General features: G+C 36.2%; 2 protein-coding genes across 2 annotated transcripts in view; both read left to right on the top strand.

Moving 5' to 3' along the window:
* The window catches only part of atp6v1b2a (ATPase H+ transporting V1 subunit B2a), a 41,352-nt gene extending 24,291 nt beyond the window's left edge, over positions 1 to 17,061 (top strand). The window contains exons 7-14 of the mRNA XM_088916176.1: positions 1,901 to 2,002; positions 3,544 to 3,641; positions 4,414 to 4,537; positions 8,128 to 8,278; positions 8,956 to 9,038; positions 9,873 to 9,977; positions 14,399 to 14,528; positions 15,644 to 17,061. Of these exons, the coding sequence (XP_088772302.1) occupies positions 1,901 to 2,002; positions 3,544 to 3,641; positions 4,414 to 4,537; positions 8,128 to 8,278; positions 8,956 to 9,038; positions 9,873 to 9,977; positions 14,399 to 14,528; positions 15,644 to 15,786 (936 nt within the window). The 3' untranslated portion in view covers positions 15,787 to 17,061. The remainder of the gene's footprint in view (positions 1 to 1,900; positions 2,003 to 3,543; positions 3,642 to 4,413; positions 4,538 to 8,127; positions 8,279 to 8,955; positions 9,039 to 9,872; positions 9,978 to 14,398; positions 14,529 to 15,643) is intronic.
* A 1,214-nt stretch (positions 17,062 to 18,275) lies between these two features.
* The window catches only part of shtn1 (shootin 1), a 50,010-nt gene continuing 43,700 nt past the window's right edge, over positions 18,276 to 24,585 (top strand). Inside the window, exons 1-2 of the mRNA XM_088917747.1 lie at positions 18,276 to 18,404; positions 21,014 to 21,066. Coding sequence (XP_088773873.1) covers positions 18,347 to 18,404; positions 21,014 to 21,066 — 111 coding nt within the window. The 5' untranslated portion in view covers positions 18,276 to 18,346. The remainder of the gene's footprint in view (positions 18,405 to 21,013; positions 21,067 to 24,585) is intronic.

The following is a 24,585-nucleotide window of genomic DNA, read 5'->3' as shown; positions in this document are numbered from 1 at the left end:
GCAAGACAACAGCATGCTCTATACAATTATCAAACAAAATTAGAAAAACAACAAATATAGAACATTCTACTCAATAAGTAGCTAAAGATGGAATATTCCAACAAGGTAGTGTAAGGTGTCTTCCAGATCATATTTTTCAATTTTGCACCGTATTGTGGTCTTAGGTTTTGTCCACTTGATGATTATGAGGCTTTATGTGGAACCAAGTCTTTAAACTGTTCATTGTTTACTAAAATAAAAGGAATTGTATGTGGCAGATGGCAGAGGATGTTCTGTCTTCTATTAAATAAATAATTCATGTACAGTAGCTACCTTAGTTTAACTATCTCTACCTTGAGCGAAGGTGTTACTAGCCAAACACTAGATTAGGTTAAGGCGGGTCATCTTCTGTTTCTTTTTTTCTTTTTGATATTCTAACTACTACCATCTGAAGTTTTTGGAAGTTATCTCAAACATAATTCTTAAACAAAGGACAAAGTGAGATGAATATAAATCAGTTTAGGAAACTTTTAATGTAAAATTGAAATGCTCCCCTTAAAGGTCTCTTTCATGTAGCTAAGAGATTTTCATCACTTAATATCTACATGTTGCCTATTGTTCAGATGATTATTTCACATCATAGATTTGGATTCTGCTGCGATCCTGATGATACTTAGTTTTACTTGCAGACCAGAAGTGATGCTACTGCTGTGGGTTCTGCACTTCACAGGTGTCTATCTGATATTAAAATGAGGATGAACAGAACCTTCTTAAGCTACATTGTGACAGGACTGCTGTTACTCCTTATTACCTCTCCTTAAGCTCCTTCCTCCTCTGTAATTACTTCCTACTTCCTCAGAAATCTAGAGTGGGCTTTAAGGTTTACCTGTTCTCAAATAAGGCAATGAGTGGTCTAGAGATCAATGCTGTCTTAAGGGCTTACTGCATGAGTGTACTCTAGCTCTTAATCAGAAGGCCATTACTATCCTGAAGATTGAGCTTCACACAAAGGGTGGTAGATGTGGTTCTGCACAAAGAAATATGTAGGGAACTCCTCACCCAAAATCTTTAAAGACTCTCTGACTGTCATCAACATTTTTACAATTCTCTTGAAGACCTCTCTTTTAACTCTAGCATTTGAATGTACACATTAGTTTTACTCTTGGTTTTACAGAGTCAAGCAGCTGTGCAGTAGATATGTTTGACTTAAACTGCAGTCCCAGTTTCTCTGATCGGTTATTGAATCTCTGTAACAAAATAAATTCATTGACGTTATAGAAATATTTTACAAATTTCGACTGAAGCACAAAATCGTGAACTTTGTGAAAGTACTATAAGTCACCACATTGTTGTAAACTTGTATTCGAGTTCCAAAATGTAACATTTGGAACAGTACAGTACAGGATGTGGAGCAGACATTTTGTCTCAGAAATGTTTCAACGAACGTGCAGAGTTCACAAGTAAGTAGTATTTGTCAGCAAAACTGCCCGGAAATCAAAATCCATATTTCTATTGGATTAAAAGAGATGTATTCACAAGCCTGCTTGATTTGAAGCATTGCAGTTCTCCTTTTAAATATAGTAAGTGGGACATGACTTATGAGGAAAATAGAAAATGTTGTCTTTGGTTTCAATGGTTTTAGTTAAACGATTTTTGACAGTTCTATTTGCTCTGTGGAAATCTGTTCAGTTTTTTTAAATGTGAATTAGTATCACAGACAAAATAATTAGTGTGCTTCTTCCATTTCTCCTTCTGATTGTCTCGGAGGCCTTTGTGAGGGTAGCTGTGTCTGATATTTTCTTTGCAGCAGGCAGAATAACACACATAATTGTAATTGAGGAAGCACCTTTCTGAAGTTGGCAGCCCGGTTCTACAAAGTGAGAAGAACAACTTGCTTGCAAGCCTTTTCTTTTCTTCACAGATTGCTGCACAGATATGTCGTCAGGCTGGCCTTGTTCAGAAATCCAAAGATGTAATGGATTATAGCGCGGACAACTTTGCCATTGTGTTTGCGGCTATGGGAGTAAGTGGAGAGGAGTCGATGGGATTTGTTCTTTTGGGATAGATTGGGCTTTGCTGTATGGTAGGAAGCCAGGGTTAACTCTACCAGACACTAGAGCCCATACTGCCCAGAGGTATTGCTGCCCTTGGTTTAAAGTTATCTCATTTACCAGGTCATTAAACGTTTAATGCCATTTTAGATAAACTAATTTCAGCAACCTATTCATGACACAGTAATAATGCAATGCTTTTATTCTTGCAGCATTATAGCATGTGTGATTGATTGGCCCTTATTAATGCCTAATAAAGGCAATAATTATCCTTTACATTTTGATGAATTCTCATATGTCTTCCATTACCGTTACCTTCATTTATAATTCAACAACAAATTGCTATTATGAAATTAATTTTAATGAAAAACTTGAAGAGTCTTGGTATGAAGTTCTGGAAAATATGTGTTGAACAATGTAATGCTCAATCATTTAATGCATAAAATACTTAAAGAGTGACGTAAGAGAGTGGACAGCCTCTCTACAGTGCCTATAGAAAGTCTACACCCTTTTTCACATTTTATTATTACAGTATGGAACCATAATGCATTTATTATTTATGTAATTATTTTCTGTTTTTTATTTTTAATACATTTAGTAAAATCTCTGGATTTTTTTTACTTTTACATTATAGCATACTTTGTGTTGATGAGTGGCAAAAATTCTCGGTTACATACATCATGGTACCATGCTGTAACACAATAAAATGTGAAAAAGTCCAAGGGGGTGTAATATTAATAAGAATTGCTTAAAGCTATATAGCACTTTTTTGGACACTCCACTCAAAGCGCTGTACAGGTAATGGGGATCCCCTCCACCACATCCAATGTGGATCATCCACCTGGATGATGCGACGGCAGCCATAGTACGCCAGAACACTCACCACACATCAGCTATCAGTGGAGAGGAGAGCAGAGTAATGAAGCCAATTCGTAGATGGGGACTGTTAGGAGGCCATGATTGGTAAGGGCCAATGGGGAAATTTGGCCAGGACACCGGGGTTAGACCCCTACTCTTTTCGAGAAACGCCCTGTGATTTTGACCAAAGAGTCAGGACCTTGGTTTTACGTCTCATCCGAAGGATGGCGCCTGTTTACAGTATAGTGTCCCCGTCACTATACTGGGGCATTAGGACCCAGAGGGTGAGCGCCCCCTGCTGGCCCCATTAACACCTCTTCCAGCAGCAACCTTGGTTTTTTCCCAGGAGGTCTCCCATCCAGGTACTGACCAGGCTCACACCTGCTGAGCTTCACTGAGCTGCAGGGTGATATGGCTGCTGGCGTGTAGAAAAGTGTATGGACAGTGTAGACTTTCTATAGTCACTGTACTTTTGGTGAAAGATTCAACAATGAAACTTTTATGTGTTATGATGTTGAGTGAACACAAATGAGTAGCACCATTACATTTATGGTCTATGCACTGTGATGAAGGGCTTATCCCAAATCTTTGAAATCCTCGAACAGATTTCGTTTCGCTTTTCTTAGAAATAAGTCCTGTAATTGCATCTGCCTAGGTAAACATGGAGACCGCCCGCTTCTTCAAGTCAGACTTTGAGGAGAATGGCTCCATGGACAATGTCTGCCTCTTCTTAAATCTGGCAAATGATCCTACGTGAGTAACTGCAAACCTAGTCTTCCTCTTGCTCTTGTATTTTGTTCCCTCACCATAGCTCTTTGGTTTTGTCTGAATGTCATTTGTATCCAATGATTTCAGGAGCCAGTTTCTTGATTGCCTCACTTTGACTGGATGTTTTTTTTTTCTGCCTCAGCTGCTTTTTGGTTGAAGTTGCTTCTTCAGTACAGGGTTACATTGAATCTGCTTTCCTCTCTTTTTTGAGGTCATTTGTCATTGCATTACTTTTCCTAGTTTGGTATACCTTAGAATCTGTGAACAGTCATGTTTTTATGTTATTTGTACTGTTATTCTCTTATTAATTAAAAAAGTACATCTATTTTCTCACTATGAGGCTAAACACTACAGAAGGGTATGTAGCTGCAGTGCAGTACTACTTGAACTCTTGAGAAAGACACAATGCCACACCCCTTTCAGATGAGTAAGTTACCATTAAAATTCAGAGGGTTTTGTCTTTCTTCTGCCTGATGATCTTACACAATAGTGCCTTAAGATATTGTGTTGTAAAGTCCTGGGTTTTAAAAAAATAAAAAAGAAATGAGTAGTTTTATACATGTATTGTAATTGTATACACTAATGGCTTGAAATTATAGTCTTGTGAAGGTGGTAAGTAGTTGTCACGTTGACAATGAAAGCTCTTTTAAGTTTTCGTTTTGAGTTATGTACCTTGAAACTTCTTACACACAGTGAAATCCATTCCGTGTCAGAAATTATGTATAAGTCTAGATTGTTTTTTTTTTCTTTTTTTCAGGATTGAGCGCATTATCACCCCTCGTCTTGCTTTAACTACAGCAGAATACTTGGCCTATCAATGCGAAAAGCATGTACTGGTTATTCTGACAGACATGAGCTCCTATGCAGAAGCTTTAAGAGAGGTAATTAAATGGTTTGTTTTACCGATCGCATGCCTGTACAGATTCATACACCTATTGGCAATACCACAATACTTTTATTAACTACTGCAGTAGTATTTGAAGTACTAATACATTCTATGATTTTGCAACTTAGTACATTTTGCTTTTGGATTGATTTTTGTCTTGGTACAGAGGCTGGCAAAAAGGGAGACAAAGTCACATCTTTAATATAATAATTTTTAATAATTGTCCTCAAATGGAACTCAAAGTCTTATGAGTGCTCCTTACATTAAAAATATCCCTTGATTTCACTTCTACACCTTCAGTTGTTTATCCCAGCATTCTGTTTGCCGTTGCTGCTGCGAACAGTAATCAGGGCGGCACAACCTACACTGGTCTTTTAACCAAAATCTATAGTAATAATTACGTATCGTACTTCTTTTGTCATGCTGAAATAAAGGAATGCAGCAGAAAAGCAGCAGAGAAAGCTTTACTTATGAAAGCCAGTGCTGACTCAAAATAAAAGCAGTACAAATATAAAAACAGACAAAGAATTGACTACGTATAGTAAAACATAAAAAAATATCAGTTGTGTTGTTTATGAAATAAATTGCAATGCGTTTTCAGTACTTTGGAAATATCTTAACGTTTCATTATTTTTAGAAGTTTAGTGTTGGATTAAGGGCTTTTATAAAATAACAACCTTTCAAATGGTGCTGCATGAAGACAGACCTTGGTGCCTTTTCCCTTATTTTTCTAATGATCTTTTTGTTACACCAGGAGCATGTTTTGATGTAGCTAACATGGCACAGTGGGTGTTTTTAAATAGTTATGAATGTATGTATGCACGTTTGGCAGACCTTCGCTGTGCTGCCCTTATTGTTTGCTTGTATTCTGGGTACAGAGGCTTTATATTAAAAAAGCTCTTCCAAAGGGCTGTAGTGTTTAGTCTGCTTTTTAACCAAGACAAGCCTACTTGAAAAGAGCAGTGGGGGACTAATATGTAACTTATTAGCCTATTCACTTACTCCAAGGTTGTCTCCACAATCACATATTGTAATCAGACTTCACTCTAGTTTATGATGACCCAGAAATAAGCAGTGAATTATTTTTTTGCATGTACATCCTAAAATTATTCTGCATACCTTGTATACTGTATGTAATTTCTTATAAATGCACAGTTATAATAATTTTTGATGCAGTTTTTTTTACGTGATATTGATGACTTAGGAAACGGGTGTGAACAAGATGACCGACAAAACTAGGTCAAACAACTGTGACGGAAAATGAGCAAAAAATCCAAAGGATCAGAATGCACATTGAACCCGTATCCAATTTATGTTATGACTTGATTAAAAATTTCTAAAGCCAAGAGCCACAGACACTTGGGCTACATAGGTTGAGTATCTCCTACGTTCTGCACAACATTGTTTCGTTGGGTGCCATACAGTATGAAGTTGCAGTGTTATCAATGGGAAATGCATTACTCCTCCAGTCAGTGCAGGTTCTGCTTTATAGCACTGGATCAGCATGTTAAATGATGAGAGACTCAACAGTGGGTGTGTCAGAAGAAAGTGTTCACAGTCCTTGTACCTCTCCCCCATGCTAGAACAGTGTTTATTGCTGGAGCAATACCAGTTGAACAGTTAGGAACAATTAGGAGGGTATAAAATAAAAAAAATCATTTATAGTTCTATTAAATCTGAATGCAGCAAGTTAATGTATATATTTAGCATATACTGTATAATATGTCCTTCTTTCATATTTTGGTGTAGTTAACTTTTCAGTAGGGTTTCAACAAAGTAATCCCATATTACAAAATACATTTTCTCTTTTCTGGTTTCTGATTCATTGTGACTGGCTTTAACATACTTGTTGTCTTACCTGCATCTTTGAATTATGGTTTTCTTTTATGAAAACGTCTGTTTTGTCTGAAAAGATTTCTTTTAAAAATTGCAAAGGTTGCCATGGTTGCTAAATTTCTTGATGCTGAATCACACTAAAAGACCTCTGAAAAGGAGCAATGAAAACTCAAATCTCCTATGTAAATAAAGCTATCCCATTTTACAGAAGGCTCAGTGATTAATTTAATGGGAAACAATTTTCAATATAAACAAAAGAGGCCTTAAACAGCTCTCTAATGAAACCTAATTCAATTTAAAGAGAATACCTGTTCCTTTTTTCTTATGACTACAATCAAACTTATAGTTTGTGTAATAGTATAGTGCAGAAACAAAAGTGAATAGAATGGAAATATGGTGAACATAAAATAAAAAACAGATTGTATTTTTTATGCCTTTCTGGTGAAGATATCTTACTGTTGGTTTTTCTATACTCTATGAATCTTCCCTAATGGGTGTGTGTTGTTTTCATTCACTCAACTTATATGGGCAAATCTTGTAGTTACAGTACATGCCTTCCAAAAATATGTAGACTCTTACTTAATTTTTACGTTTTTACATTTTACCTTAAAGTCCTTAGTCTTGAAACTCTTTAAATTAACAATTAATATTTGTTAAATACACACTAATACACTACTTCACACATTCAAAGCAAAAAACAAAAATTAAGAAGTAAAAAATTAGTATCAAAGAAAAATAGAAAACACCAGGTATAAACTCATTGAAAGCACAGATCAGGAAAAGGGTACAAAACTATCCAAGTCTCTGAATATCTCTGTGAGCACAGTCTGCTTAATTGGTGAGAAATTGAAGGTTCATTATATCACCCAGGCACTGAATAGATCAGGCTGTCCCTGCACACTGAGCAGCCAGACAAGGAGGAAACTGGTGAGGTATGCAACTGCTGGAGGTCAATGCCAACTTTGAAAGAGCTACAGAGTTCAGCGGCTGAGACAGGAGAAAATGTGCACCAGTTACCAATACCCAGAACACTTAAAACTAGCCTGTATGGCTGGATGGGAAGAAGGAAGCCATTGCTGAAAACAACAGCTACAACGTGTTTAGTGACACTGCAAATGTGACAAACGTTTTGTGGTCAAATGAGAAAAAATTGCTGGCAACCTTGTTCCACCAAATATTGGAATATGTAAATGACTTCATTTTTTTTCTCTTTAGTTTTTGTTGACATACCCACAGAAGTCTGCAGTTTTGGTGTCCTGGTTTTGAATAAAATACTAAGCTTAAAAAAATGTGTATACATTGTTTTTTCACAAAATTGGACACAATAGGAAGGGTTTGAATAGTTCTGCAAAGCACCATATGTCTTGTGCTGTATTTCCCAAAGTGGGTGGAAAAGATCTGAGCCTTTGTTTAGTAATTCTAGACTAATTCTAGACGACATATCGTGCTTACAAGCCAAAACATTCTGTTAAATCTTTGCAAGATATCTTGTATTCAGGCCACCTAAATAATCTCGTCTTTGTCACTTTATAATGTAGTTTAATTTTACAGGCAGCACATAAGCTAAGCTAAAGCTGGTGTACGTGTTTACTTTTTAACTGTTTAGTGAATTCCAAATTAGTGCAGTACAGTGTCCTAATTTTTAGTTAGTGATTTTGGGGTAAATTAATGATTAACCTTTGTGACTTATTGTTTTTGACCTCATGTTTGTTGTAAGTGTAGTTTGCGATATCGTGTTGCTCGTTTCAGGTTTCAGCAGCCCGTGAGGAGGTGCCTGGTCGAAGAGGCTTCCCAGGTTACATGTACACTGACCTGGCCACAATCTACGAGCGTGCTGGGAGAATTGAGGGCAGAAATGGCTCAATCACACAGATCCCAATCCTTACAATGCCCAACGATGGTAAGTAGGAAGGGACGTGGAGGAAATAAAATTGCACTTTATTGACATTGTATAGTACATCCTGGATCCAGAAAATTACCACTTCCTGTCCCAGCCATGAGGATTCTCAGGAAATTTTAAAGGTGACATTCAGACTCCATTGAGAAGTGGCTCACCTGATAAAATTTTTGTTCCAATCCATGCTGTGCCACTTGGGCTTGGGCATCTGTAATGCAAAATTGTCAGATCACCACCAATCGTGCCTCTTCTTACCACTCAGCAGTCAGTGATTGTTGTCCAGGAACTGTTTTGTTCTGAATTTAAAGTCCAAAAAGTGCCTTAAATGTTAAATGTTATCCACATTTTAAACTTAATAGCGTAAGAATCTTGCATTAAGTTGGATTATATTGCATTGTTAGTGCAAAAATTAATTTGATTTGATTTGATCTTTTTATTGGATAAAAATTGAAACTAGATGTAGCTTTTTGTGTTTTCTTTTATGAATCATTTCTAGTAAATGAATTCTGCTTCTTTTAATTTATGCTCGTATGCTTTAGAAGCATACACATCATAATAACCAATGAGAAAAGATAGCTTTATATTTTCAAACCCCAAAAGTCTGCATACCGTTGTCCTTGTTTTAGTCTATGTACAGCATTTGTATGTAATTGGCCTTTATCATTCCAATTATTTCACAGATATTACCCATCCTATTCCTGACTTGACGGGTTATATCACTGAAGGACAGGTCTATGTTGACAGACAGCTGCACAATAGACAGGTAAAAATAAACTCAGATGTGGCAGTTGTTGATTTTATTCATGTTTGCTGGAGAAAGAAAACCGTGCTTCTTATTATGGTTTATTTTTAATACATTATGACATTGTTCCTCTTCACTACCTGGTTTGTTTCTAATTTAGAAAAATGATAAAAAAATATCACACATCAAAAAGTGTTTATTCTTGACAAATTCAGCTGTTAGTGTGCAAGATGAATCCTGTAACTAAGCGGAATCATTTGGGTTGTAAGTTTTTCATGTGGTACAGGAGAAAAATGTTTGTCTTTTACGTGCGAAAAAAGGATAGATCAGGATGGAACAGATTTTCTCAATCTCAAGACCATTTCCTTAAGATCTTCCTCCTTTGAGGAGCACTTACTCTAAAAAGAGGTTCATAGCACAAATACATTTTAATTAGTAATATTATTATTACAGCAGGGAATGGTTTGTAGACCAAAGGATGAGAAACATGTGGAAAGATGATCTTGAAAACATAGCACTCACAAAACGTTTAGAACATTTTGTATTGTCATCATTGCTTCATTAGTTATATGATATTTCCATAAAAACTTTTCTCTGTTTACAATTTTCTAAGCTGAATTGATCAGACTTTATTATTTATGCCCATCCCTGAACAACTGGTTAAATACCAAATGTTTTTTTATTGACATGTATCCAATATAAGGTGTCCAAACAAACATGGACACAAAACCTTTAAGGTGTGTATGAAATCATAACAGACATTAAGGTTCAGCTACAATGTGATTTAATTATGATAACAGATAATAGTTCACAATAGAAAAACAAAACATCCAACATTAAATCTACATCCCTTAGATATACCCTCCTATCAACGTGTTGCCCTCTCTGTCTCGACTGATGAAATCAGCTATTGGAGAAGGGATGACACGCAAAGACCACGCTGATGTCTCCAACCAACTGGTAAAGAGCTTCTTTGTGTATTTTAAGAGAGAGTGATGCTGTGCGTGCTAAATTGCATAACTGGTAATGCTTTCATACAATGTACATTTGTCTATAAAGGGTTTTACTTGTTTTCCATTTTAGTTGAAAACAAATTCCATTTTAGTTGATAAAACATTTAATAAACTCATCAATAATCCTTTAGAAGATGAGAATGTGGAGATAAAGGTCAGTGAATCTTAAATGTTTCCAGAGGCTTTGAAAGTGCAGCTTACTCTTCAAATAGGAGGCAACTCGAATGGTAACAAGAAACTGAAGCTTTCACTCATGTACAGAAGTGAATCTCTGGGCACTTCACAATGTTGGTAAATCTCGGCTTCCTGTAAAATGGGAATTGCATTGGAATGCCTGGATTACCAAGCAGGATTTCTGTGAATGTTTTTTTCATTATTTGGCTCCAGCACTGAAAACTATTGAAAGGGGGAAAAATTGTTTGTTTTTACTTTTAGACAATACTAATGTACACACAATGATTAATTATGAACAGTTTTGCCCAAACATGAAGAACAAGTTTATGCCACTGAGGACAGCAATCATCATGCAGCCGACGGCCCAGGGTGTTGTTGCTACCATGAAGTCTGATTATTTGCAATGCACATTCTCCAGTCTTATTGAGGAAATTAATGGTTAAGACAAAATAACTATAACCAGAGTGCCACCCAGTGATAAGTTACAATGAAAAGAATTAGAAATGAGTGATAGGTTAGCAATGGTTTGCAATTAGTTTTTCTTAAGTAATAATACTGTTTAAAACTCCTTAAAATCAGAAGTTGTTGTATACTAGACAAAACAGTACAGTGTTGCATCAGTCCTTATATACTGTATATTTGGGTTGTTATGAGTTAAATACCTTACCCTTTGCCTTCAATAATTCATTGTTTCTAATGGGAGAACTGTCCCCACATAAGTTGCATAAATTAAGTCCTTATTCTTACCTAACCCCTTAACTTGGAGGGGAAATTCCACATTATGGGGCGGTTTCACAAAGAAAGATTACTCAGCTGGCTAACTTGAGTGAATATGTTGACAAGTGTCTGGATTTTGGTTTCACAAAGCAAGTCTGAATTGTACCCAGTTAAGCAGGTTAATTTAAAGTTAGCCTGACTTAGTGGTTATGAGCTCAACCCACAGACCCATCAGTCCTCTACAAAAAATGACATCACCTTTCTTCAGGGATCGAGTTGACATACTGCAAGAGCCTTGCGGAGAGAATTAAAGGTTTAGAGATCACCAAGACCCTTTACAGTTTGTTCATATTTTTTATTTAAAAGATACAGGATATACTTTACATTCACAATCTCTTCAGGCCATATATTGTTAATACATATTACTCATTGTAGCTCAGCATTAACAGAAAGTCAAACTCTGTGCCTAGGGCTGAATTTCCTTGTGACTGGTGCAGTTTTTTTACTGCATTGCTGACTCAAAGGCATTTGGTAAAGAGACATTGTGTCATGCAATAAGGAAAGTGGTGTTTGCACTAGGCTGCAAAGGAACAGTTAAAGGTTTATTCCATGTTGAAAAGAGAAGAAAGGAAACACAACGTTTCGTCAGTGGAGCCTTCTTCAAGTGTGAGCTTCTTTTCTTTTCATGGGAATAAACCCATTACCTGTTCCTTTACATTAGTGAACACCATCAAACTAGGGTTTCATTAAGTAGCCGGTAATATTCTCATATATCTGTCCAGTGTACATGTAGCTTCTGTTCTCTATAGCTATGTACAGTACCTTGATCTTGCAGCATTTCCTAATGTAATATGTGCTCTGGACTGCACAGGAAGCTGATTTTGTTCACAGAAAATCAATTCACAGCATCAAGCCCTGCCTAGCATAAAAAATATGAATATTGAATACACAAATGATAATGAATCAATCATTTCCATCAAAATTTTTAAACTTCATGTGTATGCCTACAGTGGGTTAGATGCCAAGACTGAGTTCATAATGTACAGTTTTTTCGGTCATCAGAATGTTTCCTCTGTTATCAGATAAGTAATGACAAGATCAGATAAGTAAAGAAATCTTCTCTGGCTTTTGCAAAAGCTACACTATTGCGCCTCGCTATTACAGCAGATTTGACCTCCTCACAGTTTTCCATAAGGAGCTGTAATGCATGATCACTGTATTAAGACGTATGTTCTTTTGCTGGGTTTTGCTATATGTAGCACTTTTGTTGCCCCTAACCCCAACATACAATGAGAACCCCACTTTAAATAGGTGTTGTGGGGGTGTGGAACCTGAAATTAAAAAATATCTTGGAAGTCTTAGAGCTTGGGGTGTTTGGATAACCCAGTAAAGGACACCTGGAGCTCACATAACAGTCAATGTACAGTGCCTTGCGAAAGTATTCGGCCCCCTTGAACTTTTCAACCTTTTGCCACATTTCAGGCTTCAAACATAAAGATATAAATTTTTTATTTTATGTGAAGAATCACCAACAAGTGGGACACAATTGTGAAGTGGAACGAAATCTATTGGATTTTTGAAACTTTTTTAACTAATAAAAAAATGAAAAGTGGGGCGTGCAAAATTATTCGGCCCCTTTACTTTCAGTGCAGCAAACTCACTCCAGAAGTTCAGCGAGGATCTCTGAATGATCCAATGTTGTCCTAAATGACTGATGGTGATAAATAGAATCCACCTGTGTGTAATCAAGTCTCTGTATAAATGCACCTGCTCTGTGATAGTCTCAAGGTTCTGTTGAAAGCGCAGAGAGCATCATGAAGACCAAGGAACACACCAGGCAGGTCCGTAATACTGTTGTGGAGAAGTTTAAAGCCGGATTTGGATACAAAAAGATTTCCCAAGCTTCAAACATCCCAAGGAGCACTGTGCAAGCGATCATCTTGAAATGGAAGGAGTATCAGACCACTGCAAATCTACCAAGACCTGGCCGTCCCTCTAAACTTTCAGCTCAGACAAGGAGAAGACTGATCAGAGATGCAGCCAAGAGGCCCATGATCACTCTGGATGAACTGCAGAGAACTACAGCTGAGGTGGGAGAGTCTGTCCATAGGACAACAATCAGTCTTACACTGCACAAATCTGGCCTTTATGGAAGAGTGGCAAGAAGAAAGCCATTTCTCAAAGATATCCATAAAAAGTCTCGTCTAAAGTTTGCCACAAGCCACCTGGGAGACACCCCAAACATGTGGAAGAAGGTGCTCTGGTCAGATGAAACCAAAATCGAACTTTTTGGCCACAATGCAAAACGATATGTTTGGCGTAAAAGCAACACAGCTCATCACCCTCAACACACCATCCCCACTGTCAAACATGGTGGTGGCAGCATCATGGTTTGGGCCTGCTTTTCTTCAGCAGGGACAGGGAAGATGGTTACAATTGAGGGGAAGATGGATGCAGCCAAATACAGGACCATTCTGGATGAAAACCTGTTGGAGTCTGCAAAAGACCTGAGACTGGGACGGAGATTTATCTTCCAACAAGACAATGATCCCAAACATACAGCAAAATCTACAAAGGAATGGTTCACAAATAAACGTATCCAGGTGTTTGAATGGCCAAGTCAAAGTCCAGACCTGAATCCAATCGAGAATCTGTGGAAAGAGCTGAAAACTGCTGTTCACAAACGCTCTCCATCCAACCTCACTGAGCTCGAGCTGTTTTGCAAGGAAGAATGGGCAAGAATTTCAGTCTCTCGATGTGCAAAACTGATAGAGACATACCCCAAGCGACTTGCAGCTGTAATCGCAGCAAAAGGTGGCTCTACAAAGTATTAACGCAAGGGGGCCGAATAATTTTGCACGCCCCACTTTTCATTTTTTTATTAGTTAAAAAAGTTTCAAAAATCCAATAGATTTCGTTCCACTTCACAATTGTGTCCCACTTGTTGGTGATTCTTCACATAAAATAAAAAAATTTATATCTTTATGTTTGAAGCCTGAAATGTGGCAAAAGGTTGAAAAGTTCAAGGGGGCCGAATACTTTCGCAAGGCACTGTATATACTGTAAACGCATATAATGGACTCTTCCTTACAGCTGAACAAAAGAAATATTCCAACAATTCTACCCAAGGCCATTCCTGTGGCATATTATCAGCAGGGAAAGTTACTAGATGTATTTCGTTGTAGAAATAGTTTGTAATCACAAATATAACAACAATAAAACCAATAGTAACACTATCAAGGACAGAAACAGATGTCTTAAACACGTTTAAGCTTAATCAACTAAATGTAACAGGCATTTTCTTTATTTCTTTCTCACCAGTGCACTGTTGAAGGCACTTATTTAAATGTTTCTGGCCTTGCACTATACCCAGAGTTTGAGTGCTACCATTCAAAGATGTATAACATGTATTTTTCTGACATGAATAAAAACAAAATTAGTTGTTGCCTTTGCTTTATTGAACGCCTTTCTCTGCAGTATGCCTGCTATGCTATTGGCAAGGATGTCCAGGCCATGAAGGCTGTAGTGGGAGAGGAAGCCCTGACTTCAGATGATCTTCTGTATCTGGAATTTCTGCAGAAGTTTGAGAAGAACTTCATTGCTCAGGGTAAGAATATGACTGGGTGCAAGATTTATTGGTGTGGGGGGAAATCAGTGACAGACTAGATAATACAAGTCTCCCTGTCATGGTTCTCTCAACTCTAATAGACTGAAATTGTCTTGTACAGTGAGTAAATTCTGCATTGCATGAAACTTGAATTTCCTTAATCACTCTGACATTTTCTGTTAAAATTGCAATTCTGTTGTAAAATAAATGCAAGTTAAGAGCTACACTCGTCCTTTCTAAAGGACTGTCTGGTAGACAATGTAATGATTATGTTTGCAGAACTCATTTTACTCACGTGACTGTCATTGGCAAGTATTAGTCACTTTAATGCTTTAAATCCACTTCCTGCCTGTTTTTGTCTGTATTTTTTTCTTGGATTTTTCTGCAGACTCTTTCCTGTTCAAATGCTGCTACTTTATCTCCCCCTTAAATACTGCCTACTGCTGCTAGAAAATATAAAAGTTAATTAGCAACTACAGTATATAAGAATGTTACTACTTTCTATTTCAGTAGAATACATGAATATTTTTAATGGCTGTATACAACCTCCAATACTGATGTATTTCTGATGTAGGGAAAGATTTTCTTGGATCAGAGTCATACTGTATATAGGTACACTTTTAAAGGGCAGGAATACAGCACTTTATTTTTTATTAGATTCTTAATAATAATTTAATTTTTAAGGGTGCTTCCAAAATATTATAAGATTTTTCTTCATAATTTCATCAAATTGAAATTTCTTTTTCTGATTTGAAACTCCCAGTATATAAGAAGAGCCAAAGGCTATGTAGTTGGTCAATTTCCTATACGTCTCTGTGTTTCCACTGAATTATGACAGTGTGGGGAAAGAGTGGGTTTGAAAGTATGTATATAATAACATGATGAAATAATCATGTTTTACCTTGACATGAAGACTAAGAATGATCAAATCATTTCAGTGAAACCGTGTCTTGAGTGATCTCTGCTGCAAAAAAACAAAATAGAGAGCAAGATACCTTGTCTGAAACCGATATGCGGTTGTGGTCACCAAAGAATGACTCATGGAAAGGTTGTCGGGTGGAAATGTTCAGTAATTTTGCCAGGGTAGTAATTCCTTGCGTTTTGATCTGCCCTAGGTCCGTATGATAACAGAACAGTGTTCGAAACTTTAGATATTGGGTGGCAGTTACTCCGAATCTTCCCCAAGGAGATGCTGAAGAGAATCCCACAGTCTACTTTGGCAGAGTTCTACCCCAGGGAGTCTGCTGCTAGGCATTGAGAATGCCCAAGATCTTCAATAGAGCATATAGCAATAACCTGACCTGTTTCATTTGAAATGTATTGTCACTGTCCTTATTAAAAACAATGTACTGTCATTGTCCTTGTTGAAAATAAATGGCTGTAGTAAATTTCTGAATAACCTTCAAATAAATGTCTGGATTATTTGCATACTTTTAAGTATCTAGAGATAAATCTGAAATATTAAGTTATGTTCGAAACCAGAAGACAATCCTGACGGAGAAAAAAATGAATGTGGTTTTACATCTTGTTTTATTCCTCTTGAGAAATCCGTTCTGATGTCACCCTCTTGGTTTACAATTAGGTAGATTGGATGCAATGATTTTGAAGCAATGCTCAGACTCGTTCCTCCTCCGATGAAACATGTTGCTTTAATGTGTTGCACTTTTAAATAATGTGTGCATGTTTTCCACAAAACCCGACACGCAACAAGGCCATTCCAGGTCTGTATGATAAAAAACACTGAGTGTTTTCTCTTCAACCAGGTGTGCTGTATTTGATTTACTTGTATGCAGGGAGGGTTTGCCTTTAGTGAGTGCAGGTATTTTGGCATCTATGCAAGGCAGAATTGATTTTTAATTAGACCTTTTGTCTTCTTTGGATCTTTCCTGCCTTAATGGGGCCTTCTTTTGCTGTTCACTTGTGCTTTTGACCATTGTATCAAAATCCTTCTTAATTTAGAATACTTTTTGTTTACATGAGCCCAATCAAAACATAATAAAAAAAACAATATAAAAAAATGTCAAAACATACATAAATCTGTTCATATAAAAAGCCCAGTTAAGACTATGTTGAAGCCAGGTTTAACATTGAGGAATAGGCAATGCTTGATTCATGCAAATAGCAGAAATTCAATAGTTTTCTATTAAATACTATGCTATTTAAATAATGTGTTTAAAAAAACGTACAGTTGTAATTAACTGAATGTTCTGCAAATTGATTAGCATATACAAAAACTGTATTTTTAACAAGCTTGAAGACAGGATGAAATGCATTTGATGCCTATTTCTGTTGACACCACTGCTAGTTGTCTTCCTAGCTTTGAATTTATATTTAGTCTGATTCATGATGACAATCTTTATTTTGTCCTTTGGCTTCTGTTGTGACTGGAAACAATTGTGTGATCAATCTAGATTAAATTAAATTATGTTTACAATAACTGCACTGTATGTGATGTGTACTGTGAACAATATATTTCCTATTGTGTTTTGTTCTGTGTTTGACTACCAATAAAATTCTTATAATATTTCTCCAACTCCATTATGCTATTTTACTATAATAACTCCGATATATCTTGTGCAAGCAGGGAAAAAAAAGGATCAGACATTCATCACTTTCCTTTTTCGATTTTCTGACTTTTTATTGCACCCTGCTAAAGAACACTTGAGTGCTTCTGCATCACTTATAAAGAACCAATTACACTACTGAAGTTGGAGCATACAAAGTAATCCAAATGTGAATAATGAATAAATAAATGGGTGTTTAGCCAAGAATGCTATTTTTTGTATAATTTCACCCATAAATAACTCCAGTAATTTTAGTATACATAAAATATATTATTCAATTTCTCTGGTTCCTATGATTGGACAGTTAATAAATACATATTAAAATAGAATTATGGCATTTTTCAATATGATTTATTTTGTCTCTCACAACTGATTCATCAACGGATTCATTCAGAATTTTTTATACTCATTATGGAGTTACATGCTGGCAATTGAGTGATTAAATGTCTATACAATTTTATAGGGAAGAACGAACTGCATTTTTCTCAAGCAAGTGAATACTGCTATGTTTAGTAGAGTACATGTTAAGTAAAGATGTGACATGCATCATGAATGATACCTCTAAATCTTCAAGGTTCATAATGAGTGTTTTTAATGACGCTAGGTTTGATGATAGGTTTTGTTTTAACTAGCTGCAAAATGCAGAGACATAACGTAAACAAACGTGCAACAGAAAACAGTGAATTTATTACAGTCATGGGAAATTTAAGTAATGTCAGGAATAAATATTTCGGAGTTTAAATGCAATCCACCACAATCTGACAGCTCCATCTATTTTAATCCGATGTGACGTCACTCAAACTACCTACAACAACTGATTTTAGGCCATAGCAAGCAAAACTCGTGACAAGTTTAGTAGACACTACGCTTTTTGGCAAAAAAATAAAACCGTTTAGCAAATACTTTGCTTCTTGGGTATGAAAACGAAAATTGAAAAAATATTATTTTAAATACAGAAATAATATTAGCTGTAATTAGTTTCATGAAAGGAAGACGAAATATGTTTAACAGTGGAGTTTATTTTGATTTTATAGCAAAGAAAGAAAAGCGTTTTCGACTTTGGCCCAGCTGAGTAGTACCTGCGCATACCTGGAGTTCAAGAAATTCTTGCCAACGTCACGTCCCGTAGGCTTGGATAATGTTGAACGGCCCAGGTGAGTAACAGAGTTTACTTCCTGTGTTAGGCTGAGGGTGCCTGTATACGAAATATCAAATACAACGTCCCAGGACGGTACATCTTCACATGTTGTTCAAATGGCGAATGTAGAGGAAACAAAGCAAATGGAGATTATTACACAGCTATCCAACCGAGGTAAGCTATTAGAGACAACGAATTTTGCTGAACATGGTACCTACATTTTATTTTTATAAAAGTTTACGGAATGCTCCCCTAACCCGTTGAGTGCAAAAAGAAACTCCATACACTCACCGAACGGAACAGACTCTTAAGAATCTTATGTTTAAGAACAGATGGGAAGCCTTAAATGTGATGTGAAAACAGGGCCGTTGAATGAACCAGATCGAGTTCTTCACAAATCTGCATGGCAAATTTCAAAGCGAAATTGAAACCTAAGACAAATCACTGAACCGGGTTCATTGAGAAGAGCCACACTCTAGATGTTTACTCATTAAGCCTATGTTATTATTGGAAATAAATATATTTATGTAAAACAATGTCTAAATTTCAATGATGGGCACTACAGGTAAACGTCTGGCACACTTTAGTTACAGCGAGATGCTATTTCCAAGTTGTAAGCGACAAAAACATTTCTCTTTAAATACTACATTCTTACTTCTAACTATTTTATTGGTATTGTAGTGTTATTATGACCATCCTTAATATTTTTATAGTAATATGTAAGTTTCCTGGAGGACAGCAATGATTAACGGGTCCTGTTTATTATTATATGCTTTCCTAGACGGATAGAAAAAACTTTTCATTGAAGAAGGGGGATGGGAAACCTGCTCAATAGTTAATGGTGATGCTTTTAGTCTTTGAAATCATCTTAAATGCGTCAAGAAAAGATGCTACAATATAATTAACACATTTAATACAAATAGGGCCTGAAATGACTTCTCAAGATCTGTGGCCACATAGGGGTTGTCGAGGCAACGTGTTTGATGTGTTCCTTCAGAAAGTTAATAGACTAAGCACAATTTTCCCAGTGTGAGCCTCAGTAATTTTCCGAGTTTGGTAGATTAATTTATGATGAGCTGTCCTGAAATGACGAATTGCTGATTGTTAATCACAAAAAGCACTCCTCACTTCCCCATAAACACACAAACAGCATTCAACCACAGTACATGTTCAGCTCTAATGTTCAGTAAATACAAATATGGAGCCGTACATTTTTTTATCAATTGACCATGAAGTCATAAATGTTGTCTCCCTCTAAAGCATTTTAAAGCTTTTAATTTCTCCATCAACAACTATGGTGCGAGGGCTAAGAATCTCATCCTGTGTCATATTTAAAATTACACATTAAAATAATGCATTTGCTCAACCTCATCCTTTTATACAAAGTTGCTTCTCAAGTGGCCAGCTGCCATAATGCAAACAGTCCTCATTAAAGTGAATAGGTTGGTGTTAATTACAGTCTTTTAGCATGTTTGAAGTGCTGATGTCCTTCAGCATTCCCTGGAGATTACTGATGTTTTACTGCACCACGTCAAAATGATACAATAGCATTAAAAGTCAATTTGTCTGTATTATTAAGGTGTAAAATGTATGTTGTCAATTATTTTAACAAGCCAGAACTTGAAAGTGTTGTTATTGCATTAAATCTGTGATTTGTTGTTGATCTCTGGCACAATTTTAAAAGTTTTTGTATTATAATCACCATGTACTGGACCCTCACTATATCAATGTATAGCCTGGGGGTCCTTTTTGAAGTGTTATAAAAGTAGAAGCATTAGAAAACAGTGACAATGTCCTTATAAAAGTGACATCTTGCACCTCATTATACTGCACATGATACTGTACATGCACTAATATACAAGATACTAGAATGCTTAGCACTACTTTTAATATCTGAGTTACCAAGCAAATAATTAAAATTCTTCTGCCATTTTTTATGTTAATGTAAATGTCTATTAATGCTTTGCAAGCATAAGTGCTCACTATAAATGTCCAGTGGTAGTCCAGAAACCATTGAAGTCATTGTCTGGCCATTATGCTAGGAAGACATTTGTTTTTAACAAAGCAGAGCTTTGATACCTACTGATAGAGTTGGCTAGTTTATTCCATGATGAAAAGTAAAAAGAAAGATTAAACACAGTTGAGTTTAACAGCCAAGGTGTTAATATTTAATTAGTATTTAGTATGTACTTTAGTACTACTTTTAATTACTTTTTTGTTTTACTTTTATGGAAATTAACCTCCAGTTCTTCTTTTGTAGCTCACATGCTAACATGGTGTCTCCCCACTATAACATTTTTTTCAGTAAAGTTAGGGGACTTTTTCATTGTTATACTTGCTTTGAAATACAGCAATAGGAAATGTTCAAACACAGCAGTCAATGTGATTGTTTGATTAACAGATTCAGAAAGGATTTGTATCAGATGAAGTCCAAAGCAAGAACAATCTTGTGAAAAGTAATTTAGATCAAGCCCTGTAATGTGTTCCTCAAACATTGCTTTTTTTTCAACTTGCCAAAGCATTCTGAAGCACTCCTCTTTATTTTATGTGTGTACACTCAGAACTGATGGAGACTTTGCCCTTCAGACGAGATGAGACATATAGTTCTGTCAAGGCTTCATCAGGGGTACAATCATTTTCCACCACATTGATATTTCAAAAGAAAGAAAAAAAAAACAAGGTCAGAACACATTTCAGAAAATTGAAGCTGCATCCTACATTCCTCTCAGCTTATCCAGAATTGTGATTCAGTCTTTAACAGTTTCTTCATTTTGCTTCCACAGCTATAAATGAGTATGAAGGACTCCAAGAACAACACAAGAAAACCAAGCAAGAGGTCAGTAGCCTAGTATCTATTTTTTTCTTTATATGGATAATTGTGTCCTTTTCTTTGATGTCCATTTCAATAATGCCTTCACTCCTGGCATCCTCCTAAAACCCTCTTTTGCTGCACCTCAGAAGTAGAAGATCTGTTATTGTTGGTTCCACCACTGTCCTTGAGCAGTTCTGCCAAGTGGGTTAGATAGATACAACATTTTTATTATTTGGATTGTGCTTTCTGGCTGGACATTAAAATGATCATTTCTGACAGGTGATTAAACTCTTAAAATTGAAGGACAGCTAAAAAAGATGCAGTTGATTAGTCAGTACTTGAAGGAAAGAATTCAGTTCACTTGTCACGTAAAAAAAGTACATTTCATATGAAACCTTTTATGATGTTCATGGGTTCTAATGTAACATAAGTTTTAACACATGGATTTCTATTTCATTGCATGATTAAAACAGCCACACAATTAGTATTGGCAAATCAATTAATAAAAAAAGATAATTCCTTCTAATAAATTGCATCCAATTCATATTTATACAATAATTTATACAGCTGCAATACCAATTTAGGCTTAATTTGACTAGTGGTATTCTTCATCTATGTTGCCAGTGACGTCTGAAAACATCCCATGCTTTGTAATGTAGATCATTAATAACCACACTAGTTTCTGACAGGCATTGCCCTACTTGTTTTATGTAAATCATTTTGAACAGTCCTTACAATAATTTTCATGAAAGCAAAAATGCCACAAACTATATCTTGGTATTTATAAATACTGGAAGATGGATGTAAGATCCAAGATGTAAAAATGTATACTGCAGGTGGTCTATTCACAAGCATGGAGTGGGACAGTGATAATTTACACTCCTCACCACCACACAATTTAAGAATTTAACAACTGTAGAGATGAAAGAGGCAGTGTTACATCTTAACTGAACTGTGGAATTTAGAAGGGAATTGGGGGGAAAATAATTTTAATAAAGCTTTTATCTAAAATGTTTCAGCTTTGCCAGCTGTAATACCATTGCAATAGTCATAATTACCTTAACCTCTCTACTTCAGGAAAAGTTAGATATGGTTTGTTTTTAGATATTGTTTAAAATGTTTTACAGTCCGTTTTAACTGAGGTAGCTTTGGTTAGTGTAATTTGGCTATGTGGCTGTTTGGAGAGTATATTGAAACTGAATAAACGCAGGCGTTAAGATAATTGTGATTCTATGATGTTAGAGTCTCTTTGGCGGCGAAAGCAGAATGAGATGTCAAATTATTCTCCTTGCTTTTTGGAGAAAGGTCTTATTCTGTCGGGAACTGTGTGGAAGCTAAAGTGCAGCAGTGGTTCTAATAAAGAAAAGGCCACGCACAGTCATTTTCCACTGGAACAATATCTTCATAAATCCTTCCAGGCATCATCTTGTGAAGACAGGAGCTAGACGATGCTCTGAAAGCTAGGACATAAATGCACAAAGGCAGAAGTTACAAGAAAGTTGCCCAGCACTTGGATGCGAGAAGTGTTGTAATGACTAATGACATAATCCGCTCTGCTCACCCTACATGGGGAGAAGGCTAGTAAAGGTGCCCTAAATGTTGTCTGGCCCTTAACCACTCTCAAAAACTGCAAATTCACAGAATCAGTTTTGGTTCCTTCAACATCACCTTCATAGTTAGCATTGATAGTGAATGGCAAGAGTGTTGCCCAGCCCTTGGGTCCCGGAACCCAGGTGATGTGAGGTTCACTTTGTTGCCCTTAGTGAGACTTGGCGAGTGAAAATAGACAACTCAAGAGCAGTGAGGGAGCGAAACTGTCTTCGGGAAGGGATAACAGGAGGAGTACTGAATGCTGAAGTGGTTTTGGCATCAAAAATAAACTCACAAACCATCCAGATAAGTTTCCTATTAAAATCAATGAGCACCTTAAGACTCCCGATCACGAAGTCCCGAGAGTCGTTGTGTCACGGTCATCAGCATCTACTGTATGTACCGACAATGCAATCAAGGAACCCTGGCCTTTCTGATGTTCCTGAGGGAGATAGAATTATTTGTTTTGGTGACTTCAGTGCTAGAATTGGAAGTCACTCAATGCTCTGGAATAGAACCATTGGTGGTGAAGCAGTAGGAAAGGTCAACTCCTGTATCTAGTATCCTTCTCGAGGACAAATGTGTGGAACGTGGTCTAATCAGTTCACCCCGTTACACCAAAAAAACAAGTCCAAGACATCATAGCAACACAGCTGATGTATGCATCTTTTTAATGTTCTTTACAGCAATGTTACTTTTGACTACCAATAAGCTCTAAGATTAATTGAATTGGAATTGATGCTTAACACATTAACTATTCCATCAACAACCACTCTATATGCTCTGTCACTTCTGATTCTTGGGGAGTATGACAAGTTCTATGTTACATGAAATATGAAATATATCAAATATGAAAGAAGAAATATATAAATGGTCTGGATCTATATGCCACTTATGAATAATTATTCTCATTTTTTGATATACTAAGTGTTTATTGTGGAGCAAATGATCCAGGATGATGGCATCTAGCTTGTTAGATCATCTTGCTGGTGTTACAGTTTGAGTATGTTGGAGGTTAATCCAGAAAATACGTAAATGTCCATGTTAGCAGCAAGAACCTTTTTACTTGATTATGAATTTGAAAACATAAAGATGTGTAAACTTTCATTGGGTTTTGTCAGGGATATCCTGGAAAAGCTCAGTGAAGTTCAAGCTCAGTGACTGAACAGATTATGAGGCAATTTAAAATATTTTAAATATAGTTTTTTATGTTTAGTAGTATTATATGGAAAGCTTTAACAACATATGCAGAATCCATGATTTAATGTAATCACCAACAGATGTCACATTCAATTACATAAACAGCCTTTTATTGGAAAAGATCTCATTGACTGTACTTATTTTAAAACACGTTTAATATGTTTTACACCCAGTCTTTCATCAAAAGGTCATATCTTTTGGCCCTATTTATAGTGCACAATAATAATCCCCTTATCACTGTAATGACATTTTCCATTCTCTTAGCTATCTTTTTTTTGGTTTAATTTCACAACAGATGTGGGCAAGTTAATCACAGACGATTAGATTTCAGAACTGCAGTCATGATCGATGGCAGGGATTTATTTTTGAAAGCAGAATTTCATAATTAGAATCTGGAATTATCATTCAGTAAAGCACATGAAATGGCTTTACCTAATGCAAGAATGCCTGAAACTCATACTTATCATCCAAGTTGCTAACATTTCTATAGGTGAAATTGTTTAATTGCAAGGATTTTTTTCTTTCGTATAACATTCAGTTTGGTATGAAAACTTGTATATAAACACCTTGCTGATTAAACTAATACACACTACTTTGAGAGAGAATCTGAGGAGGGAATAAATTGAGACATTGTGAGCCCAATTCAGTTATAAATGTAATATTGTATAATTGTATTAATATTGCATAACACCCCCACCTTCAACCCTCTACTAAGTTGTAAAGAGTGCTTGCTGGATAAAATCTGAGTTTTTC

Source organism: Atractosteus spatula, chromosome 5, assembly GCF_055471065.1.
Source record: "Atractosteus spatula isolate fAtrSpa1 chromosome 5, fAtrSpa1.hap1, whole genome shotgun sequence".
Taxonomy (NCBI): Eukaryota; Metazoa; Chordata; class Actinopteri; order Semionotiformes; family Lepisosteidae; genus Atractosteus; species Atractosteus spatula.
The sequence above is the reverse complement of the archived record's forward strand: the minus strand, read 5'-3'. Positions and strand labels throughout refer to the sequence as shown.